Below are 9,961 nucleotides of genomic sequence, written 5' to 3' on the forward strand. Positions count from 1 at the left end.
GTATTTTCAGCTTTTCCTTAAAATGCAGCACTTTAAAACACTATCAAACATTACGTACGCACATACGCACATATATATATATATATATATATATATATATACCTCCTGATATTATGCCACTATAATGTCAACTATATAATGTCAACAACACCTATATATATATATATAGGTGTTGTTGACATTATAGTGGCATAATATCAGGAGGTATAAATACAGCGCGGTAGAAAAGAACATAATTTGTACATTAAGGGGATAACACCTTGTATAAGAGCACAGAGCCTCTGTTGGTTAGTTTGTTTTAGAAGTTCAATAACTTGTATAATAATCTACATTAAAATGAAAATAGTCAATGTTTTTTATAACAGGTTCTACATTATTTATGTTAAAATTGTTCCTGTGAACAACACAAGTCTAGATGTATACACCGATTTAGAAAGAGGCCATACGCACCTGAAACATATAAACTAATTCAACTAATTACACCCTGTATATACTTAAGAAATGAGCAAACAGAAATTAAATCAACAAGACTTACCGTATATCTCACATTTCACCTGAATAATGGCGGCTAAAACAGCAGAAAGTGTGCCTCCGTTATTCCTCAGAGCGCTGGTCAAAGCCTCTCAGCGGTGACGGAGGGCTATTTTGGGACATGCAACATCATGGCCAATTTGCTTAATCTTTGCTCACACTTAATCAGCATATCAAGATAACAAATTAAGTAAACACAGACAAACTGTAGCACAGTAGACTGAACTTTTATCAGAATGAGATTCAATCACAAATAGATGTCAATATCATATAATAATATATATTTTGCTGAAAGAGTAGGGCTTGAATTGTATTTGGTCAACTGACAGTTTTACACCATAGTAAATGTGTCTTGTACGTCTCAATAGAAATAAGAAAAAAATGTTCTCTTTAATCATCATCCATAAATTTCTCTCTTGTTATTTGTACTAAAATATTAAGAGGGAAAGTAGCTCAGTGAATACACTAAAAGGATTAGTGAGCACCAGATTAATTGAAGAATGAGGACGAAGATGATGAAAGTTCCTAAAGATATATGAACTCTCCATGTGAAATTGTATGAGTAAATCTTTACCGCTCCAAACAGATACCACAGGCGGCTAGGACTCTTTCTCGTTTGCAAGCAGCCTACATAATCAGATTTGAGAAGTCTTGTCCTAATAGGGATTAGGTTAAAGATTTTGCGCACTGGCTGACAGCATGAGGCAGAATAAGGTCTTAAGAGAGCACTTTTACCCCACAGCAGGTCATAAAAATCCACCATCACATTTCAGAACACACAATGAACCCATTTTTGCACCTGTTGAATATCCTAGTGAATGTAATAAACAAGAAATGTGACCATAATTGTGTAAATACTGCAGCCTTGTGTCCAAACTTAGAAGGCAAACATGGTACATCCAACGTCTGTACCTGTTGTAGACTTTTATTCAGTGGCTAATGATTTAATTGCATCATGGGGTGAGAGCTGTGTCACTATACTGCAGTTACCAGACACTGTGCCAATTATAAACTGTCTCTTAAAGAGTAAAAGCTGCTAATACCTCCCACTAGCATGTGCAAGATGGAGACTGTCTGGTTGGGGTTGACTGAAGGACAGGCCTGTGTAGGTAAAACAGAATCCAGAAGTTCCAAAACATCATGTATTTAAAGTGTAGATAATCATAATAATTAAAGCTTCATTATACTTTCGTCAGGGTTTTACCAGCTCTTGTAAACTGATGAAACATAACGTGAATTTTTGTACCTTTTTGTACTGTATACTGTATATTTTATTGACTATAATTAGCAGCACATTGCATTTTTTATTCCGTTCAATAATTAAAATAATTTGCAGTGATTGCCTATAACCTTTAATCACTAGGTGGCAATGTCACATGCTGATCTGTTTGGATTAGTAAGATCCAAAATAGCGAGTCTCTCGGTGCCACATAACTGCAGTATAAGATCCAACAGTGTGCGATCAACAAGGCTTGGGTCACAGGTTTGATCTGCACAACAGCCATGCTTTCATCTGAAGCCATGAGTCCCGTCAAAGGCCCTTAGCAAGACTGAAGCTCTTTCACTGACTGTTTATTACAAAGAATAATACAGTTAATTAATACTGGGAAATGCTGCTTGGGGGAAATATATATATTTAAGACCCTATGTACCTGCAACTTATTCTTGTTAAATATTCTTTAAAAAATAGTTCAAACTCTAGGTAAAATGATCCAGTAATTAACAAGAAAATAGAGGAATGTCTGAAAAAATACAAAGGCTACAATATGAATTTTTTTTCTGCCTCCTTATCCTGAGCAGATGTTGTTGAATGTTAATTGTGATCCCTCAAATGTATCTTGTGAGCCTGCTATGAATTATTATTTGCATTATCTATCAATCTGGCAATAATGTTCTCGACTAAGTGGTTAGTGTATATATACATCATGTAAACCATCCAATAATATTACAAAAAACGTGAAAAAAATCCCATCACAGTCCCAAAACCACAGAAATTCCATTTAATACCATACAAAATAACATTTGAGGCATTTTTGCCAAAAATAACTTGTAGCCATTTAATTTTCGGTCAATCGACTTATTGTTTAATAAATGAATCGTTTCAGCTACGTACAGAACATTTAAAACTTTCCATCAGGTAAACAACTAATGTAAAAACATGAGACGACCCAAACATTTATTTGAGAACTTTGACAAATGTTTCCAGCAACAAGAGTCCATTGCTGGCCCAATCAGAGATACAAGTGCCACTTTGGCGCTATCTATCGACAGATGGTGGTATTGCCAAAATGCAGGCCTTGTTTTGGTAGCTGGAGGACAGCGGTTTGTACAGAACTAGAGGGAAATACTGACGTATATCTGGGTATTCTTAAATAATGTGTCCCCTTTTGGCTTTGTCTGATAAATAAGTGGTAGTGAATAGCCTACTTAATGCTCTGACTGCTTCCAGAGGAATCGTGGGTTCCGAAACGATTCACTCTCCCTGAAGTCATCATGCATCGGCTACTCAGGTCTGCTCCACGGTGGAGGGTCAGTGTGCGGTCCCCGGTCCCTCAAGTAGACGCCGCCGCTCTCAATTCGTTCGCGTGGTGTCTTTTGTCGCGAATTTCTGTTCCTATTTGCGCCCGTTTTATTGGATATCATCAGATCATTCAACATGGGCAAAAAGGAGGAAGAGGACATAATCAGAATAGCGAAGAAGATGGATAAAATGGCGCAGAAGAAAAACGGGGTGAGATGTCCCGAGAAGAATGGATGCTTCCCTCCAGCCTGCTGATGTTGATGTGTGGCTAACGTTGGCGCTAATGGGCTGTTTATGGGGTTAGCTGAAGACTGTCCAGCTAATTAATCCTCTAGCCATTTCAGTACTGTACCAGTGTGTCATTTCACCAGTTGACTCCACGGTTACCCTAAACAATAAGCTCCATGGTCACTATACCTGCAGTTTGGCTAGCCGCTAACAGCTAGCTTTAAAGTCTGTTTATATGAACGGCACCTCTATGTGTTGCTAGAAACTAGCCACATAGCAGCTAGCCTTGTGCGCTACAGCGCAATAACATGCTGGATGTTGTCATTTTATGAAAACCGAAATTAAGTAGTTAACGTTATTTAGATATCGAAATATGAAATATAATCATACAATTATACTCACGATTTCTGTTGTGTTTTGGGACTTTGGAAACGCTTGACGTTAACTTTTAGCCGCCAAGCTAATGTAATGTTACTAAGTTGCATGTAATGTAACGTTAATGGGGCCACAAGTAAGAATTACTTTAGTTATCGATTATTGCTCCAATTAAATTCGATCATTTGGTCTTTACAATGTTAAGAATGTCACAGAACCCAAAGTGATATAATTACATTTATTCTTATGTCTAACCAAAAGTCCAAGAAATTCCAAGAAAAATATAAAGTTTGATATGACTTGAGTTAAGGAAAGTCAGCAAATCATTTGAGACCCTAGAACAAGCTAATATTATTAAATTGCACTTGATAATTCACCCTAACGATTAATCAGTTATCAAAACAGTTGTAGTTTCAGTTTCTGTCATTGGGCTAATCATCACCCCAAATACATTACTTTCATTTAAACCCAAGAGTAATAACTAGGCTAGTTAACAACAATGTTGCCAAACTTGCATCTGAAGTATCACTGTTGATGAATAGAACTCCAGTAGAATAATCAAGTATAACTTCACTGTGAGCTCAAGATTCATAAGAAACCAACTCTGACCACGCTCTCCTCTGCAGGCCGGGGCTTTGGACTTATTGAAGGAGCTGCGAAGTATCCCCATGACTCTCGAGCTGCTTCAGGTATCTTGGCTCATTTCTTCTTGAGGCTCACCATCAGTGCTCAAACCCTGTACCGTTGACACACTGTCTTTCCACAGTCTACCAGAATCGGGATGTCCGTTAACGCCATCCGAAAGCAGAGCACAGACGACGAGGTCACATCCCTAGCCAAGGCCTTGATCAAATCATGGAAGAAGCTTTTGGGTATTTGCTTTTTAATTTTACTTAAACACGAGTGAATTGTGTTGTTACGTGTCATACTTCTGGAGAGATCTTTTCATGTCCCAAGTTGTTATGCTTGATCGTATCGAAGCCAATCTAACCGATTTTTTTTGTCACTGATTGGCTTTGTGAAGTCCAAGCCAATTTTGATCCTTTGCTTATTGTAACACATCGCGCTCTGGGTACACCAGCTGTCAAACATGTCCTGTTGGACTATATAAAAGTAATTTGTATCTATTTTCAACCCACAGTGTTGTAAATGAGGTGTTCAGCAGCACATAGACATGAACAGCAGCCAACACTTTCAGTGAAGACATCACACTGGTGGCATGCCTCAGCCATTTAAGTTTGAGATATTGTGTAACATAGGAGTAATATATCATGATATTGTTCGTATTTAATACCCTTATTAGATGTGTATGCCCAAGATTTTTTTTACTGTGTCTTCTTAATGTAGAGTTACTCAGCTGGCAAGCATACGGACGTATTGACACTCTTTATTTTAATGTAGGTCTTCGCTAGTGTCGCTCTCTTCTGTTGTTTTCTTACTTGCTTGATTTCTGCCACTTGTGCTCCAGACGAGCCTGGCAGTGGAGACAAACCTTCAGATGAAAAGAGGAAAGAGCAAACGACACCGGTTTCTCCCTCACAGGGAAGCCCAGAAGCAAAAGAAGAAAGGTAACAAGAAGATAATGTTTTGTTTCGTTTTTTAGTACGTGTAGGAACATTACTGAGCGTTGACACGTTCGTTTGTTTCTTGCTCCCACAGCAGCTCGAGCAGTAACTCCAGCAGCAAGAGTGAGCCCGCTGAAGTTTCAACCAACTCATTGATCAACACCTTTCCTCGTGCCCCCACCACCTCCGACTCTATCAGGGTCAAGTGCCGAGAGTTGCTGGCCCAAGCACTACAGGCAGGAGGTAATCCTGTTCTTATAATAATGTGGACAACACATTTTCAACATAAGATGTCTGTTGTTGTGGGTCGTTGCTATTGACTTTATTTAAAGTAGCTGTCATTTTATGTCCATCCTCTGACTTTCTTTATGTTTTTTCCAGATGATCATATTGCTATTGGTGCTGATTGTGATGAACTTGGAGCACAGATTGAGGAAGATATCCTTTTATATTAAATGGAAAGCATATGTTAAAGTTTTTAAATTCCTTCTATAATTGTTTTTTAGATGCCAGTGATACCAAATAAGCTCTTTAGAGACGTGCCTCATTATTAATTAATCTTATAATCTAAATTTAGGTCCAGGGACCCCTTGCTATAAATTATAAAATTGTGCTGCATCATTAAAAAGTTTACCAATTGCCCCATTAAAACAAGCATATACTCCCACCCACTTTAGCGTTGGACCAATAGAAATTCTGATATGATTGTGACACGTCAATCTGTCATGAATCACCACTTAACACTGTTGTGATAACCTCCATTATGCTTTGATCAGAGCTTTCCGTCAATGATTTGAATAAGTTTGTTATTTCAAAGTTGAAGCGCTTACTAAAAGTCTGCTTTAGATAAGTACATTTAAACATCTGGACTCAGTGGGACTATTCCAGTCTTCATGTTGTTCATTTTCTGAAATTATAAGATCAGTTACTTGAAAAGTGTAATTGCTGTCAAGACCCTCTGCTTAAAGGTATACGTGGTATGACATGATTCAAATTGAAATGCGTTTCCGTTTATCACGATGAAATAGGTTTGAAGTATCTAGCTTGAAAAGTTTTTTAATATAAATAGTGCCGATGTCATCTAAGTGTACAAATGGTAGAAAGCATATGCTTAAACAGTGTTACGATAAAGACAGGGTCCTTGGAACATTGTCCCGCTTCTAAGCGGTTTCCTCTTTCCAAGGTAATGTCTTTTGTCTAAATCCCTAAAGTATTAAACAGAGAAAAATAAATGATCCTCACTGGCTGCAAACAGAGAATGTGAACATTTAAATAACAGAAATTCTGATGGATTCTAATTTAGTCTCATAACTAGTTTATCCATTAAATGTTTCAGCACAAATGCACCTAAAAGGCCAGAGTCATCAATGTAGTATAAGGCTCTACTTTTTTTATTTTTATAATGAAGCATAAAAAAAATAAATTGTCAGATTGTATTCCTTGACCTGCCATCACTTATCTTTCAAGAGTTTAAGAACACAGACCCGAAATACAAGAACCGCATACGGAGCCGAATCTCGAATTTGAAGGATATGAAGAACCCTAATCTAAGGAGGACTGTGCTATGTGGGAGTGTAACCCCCGAGCGGATGGCTAAGATGACCGCAGAGGTTTGTGGGCTGTTGGTGGCTTTTTATCTCAGAGATCCTGGAACTGGCACACACTCAGTAGCATAGTTATCCCAACACTTGTTGCAAATTCTTCTTAAAGTTTTGCTTCCTTGTCGGTATAATATTATCCCACGGTGCATATCTGTTGTTACATCAGTAAAATACATAAATAATGTACTTAAAGGCATCATAAATGACTCTTCTGTTTCTGTAGGAGATGGCCAGTGATGAGCTGAAAGAAATGAGAAAAAATTTGACCAAAGAGGCTGTCAGGGACCACCAGATGGCCACCACTGGAGGAACTCAGACGGATCTATTCACCTGTGGAAAGTGCAAGGGGAAGTGCTGCACCTACACACAGGTACCGATCGCCGCTTGTGCTTCATTTTTGTGACGTTATGGCTGATAGTAACATCAGTTTACGGGTGTGGTTATGATCAATGTCACCACGGTGCTATTTACATGGTTTATATTGGTATGACCGCATTGTCATCAAGTAACTTAAGTTTGAGTTTTCCATGAATTCAGATCAGTTTGAACAGCAGCACTGCTGGTTCAGTTTGATGTTGTAATAAATGGGTTGTGCATGTTTTGTTTTTTTTGTCATTTCTAGGTTCAAACTCGCAGCGCTGATGAGCCAATGACCACGTTTGTCTTCTGCAATGATTGCGGTAATCGATGGAAGGTATGTCGTTTAATTAACGGGGGCTTCGTTGACTCAGTCGTGAAACCCGTCAGCTGACTGACTCGTTGTGTTTTATCGTTGGAGTTGTATGTGTCCCCACACATTACACGTGCGTCAATATTGTTTAGTTCCAAAAGAAATTTGGCCAATTTGGTCCTTCTCCTCTCCATGCAGACTTCACCTGCACACCTTTATTAAAAAGTCCCACCTGTGCTCAACTCAATGCTATTTAGCCTTTCAGCAGAAACCTGCATCCTGTTGATGCCTGAATGTTGTTGCAAATTGAAACTGAAACAATTAGTCGATTCATCAGTCTATTAAAGACAATGTATCTGCAACATCATTGATAATCGATTTACCTTTTTTTACGGATTTAATTAAGCAGAAATGTGTCTCAGATCTGAATATTTGCTGCTTTTCTGTTTTATATGATATTTGTTAATTTATTATTTATGGGGTTTGGACTGATAGTCAGTCCTATTTTTTATATTTTATAGACGTAACCTACGAGAGTAGGAAAATAAAATAAAGAAATTAAAAACCAACATAGGATTACACCACAGTGTTTTTTAATTTAACAAAAAAAATACATGTCGTAGTGTTTGTTGACTTACAATTTTTTTTTCTACCAGGTATTTCTGTATGGTTTGATCATCAGTGTTTAATGGAAATATTCCAATATCTGGGTGTTAATTTTGTGTTTTTTTGTGTCCTAGTTCTGCTGAATCTGCCCTGCACTCCGACAAGTAGCAAAATTCCTGGACCAGGTTGTCTCTCTGCAACAGATTGGAACTTTGTATTTTGTGGTACACAACACGCCATACAAAGATGCCACAGGTTACCGTTTGAATAAATATCCTGTTCATAGATTTGAGCTCATTGTCAGTTCCCCGATGCCCTCCCCCCCAAAATCTTTTACTATTGTTATTAGTTGTTTTTTGTCCACTGTCAAATATATGCGGTCAATCTTGTCTCATTCTCTTTTATCTGCATTTTTTATATGTAGTTTTAACACTTTGGACAATGTTGTTTTGCTTTTCCCTCACAACATTGCATTGTTTTATTTAATTGCCCAATAAAAATGTAATCCATTTGATTAAAAATAAGTGATTTTCATTAGGTTTCAGTCTCCTCTGGTTATGCAAGTCTTGAACATTATACTAATGCAATTAAGGATCTGAAAGGTGTGTGTGTGTGTGTGTGTGTGTGTGTGTGTGTGTGTGTGTGTGTGTGTGTGTGTGTGTGTGTGTGTGTGTGTGTGTGTGTGTGTGTGTGTGTGTGTGTGATATTCATCACATCAAAGTGAATGCTGATGTGTGCATATTAATCTGTCTAGGGACAGGCTAATGTTATTGGCAGAACCAGGGAAGACACACAATTGTTCCCTTTCCTCTTGGTTTATATTTTAATGGCCAGGTGCAACCACTCCATGTTAACAAGCAGCTATGCTTCCTCACACAAACTGAACCCAGATCAGTCGTACAAGATTAAGTCTGTTTAATCTTTTAACTTGAGGAACTAACTAATACGACATTAAGTTGTGTGCAACATGTTTGTTTTTTTTCTAATTCATGGTTATAAGCAATTTTCATAAGGACCCCAAACTGAACATTAGAGTTCAATGGTCACAAGCCCAAAAAGTTGGGAACTGCTACAGTAATGAACAGACAGACACTTGCACAATGAAAATAGTTTTGTACGCGTTTGCCTTCTTTCTTAGTATTTACGTTGATTGCTGATTGATTGAACGGTCCTTTACCGCTACATATCATTAGATAAGTGTCTTTTGGCCAAAATGTCATGTAATAACTATATTATTACATACATGTGAAGCTCAAGCGTGCAACATGCCGTATGTGTTTCACTATAGTTTTATTGGTTTCTTTGATAAGGGACAGTGCACATTAATTAAAAACATTGCTGAAATGAGCCAGAGTTATAGCCAAGAAGCTATTTGTCATCTGTAGTCCCAAGAGGCAGATGTTACAAAGTAAACCTAAAAACAGAATATAAGACTAAATTTACAAGGTTATACAATATTGTATCATTTAATCGTGACACAAAGCTTCTTACTAAATTGCAACTATTTCAATGGATATTTAAATCCATTAACCCATGAACAATATGAACTATAGTGATTTTCTTTATCTAGATTTACCTGATCTGCTTGTTTGATGGGGAAAGCTAATATTTTGGGCAAACATTGTTTACTGAACACACACATGCACAATGATGGAGTAATTTTGCTAATGTAACCTGCAAACCAATCAATTTATCTGCTGATATATTAAAATCCTTTAATACTTGCCACGAGATTAAGTGATCTAAGGCTCTCAACACTATTTGGATTTGTTGTGATAGTACTTGATGGTTGTGTTGTGTGGTTTTGTGATCAAATCATGCCAGAGTCGGTAAAATTATTGTGCTTTATTTTATCTTAATCAAA

At 37.4% G+C, this 9,961-nt stretch overlaps 1 protein-coding gene across 1 annotated transcript; it reads left to right on the plus strand.

The window, feature by feature from the left end:
• The first annotated feature begins 3,059 nt into the window (after positions 1-3,059).
• tcea1 (transcription elongation factor A (SII), 1) lies at positions 3,060-8,631 on the plus strand. Its single transcript, XM_068701811.1, has 10 exons — positions 3,060-3,262; positions 4,282-4,344; positions 4,422-4,527; positions 5,124-5,223; positions 5,315-5,463; positions 5,602-5,658; positions 6,676-6,830; positions 7,045-7,191; positions 7,444-7,515; positions 8,232-8,631. Exons 1-10 carry the CDS (start codon positions 3,188-3,190, stop codon positions 8,238-8,240), a joined length of 933 nt encoding a protein of 310 aa, XP_068557912.1. The 5' UTR covers positions 3,060-3,187; the 3' UTR covers positions 8,241-8,631.
• Positions 8,632-9,961: the final 1,330 nt, after the last annotated feature.

Source organism: Cebidichthys violaceus, unplaced genomic scaffold (genome assembly GCF_023349555.1).
Source record: "Cebidichthys violaceus isolate CVI_PGR_0920_01 unplaced genomic scaffold, fCebVio1.0.p SCAF_8, whole genome shotgun sequence".
In the NCBI taxonomy this organism is placed as follows: domain Eukaryota; kingdom Metazoa; phylum Chordata; class Actinopteri; order Perciformes; family Stichaeidae; genus Cebidichthys; species Cebidichthys violaceus.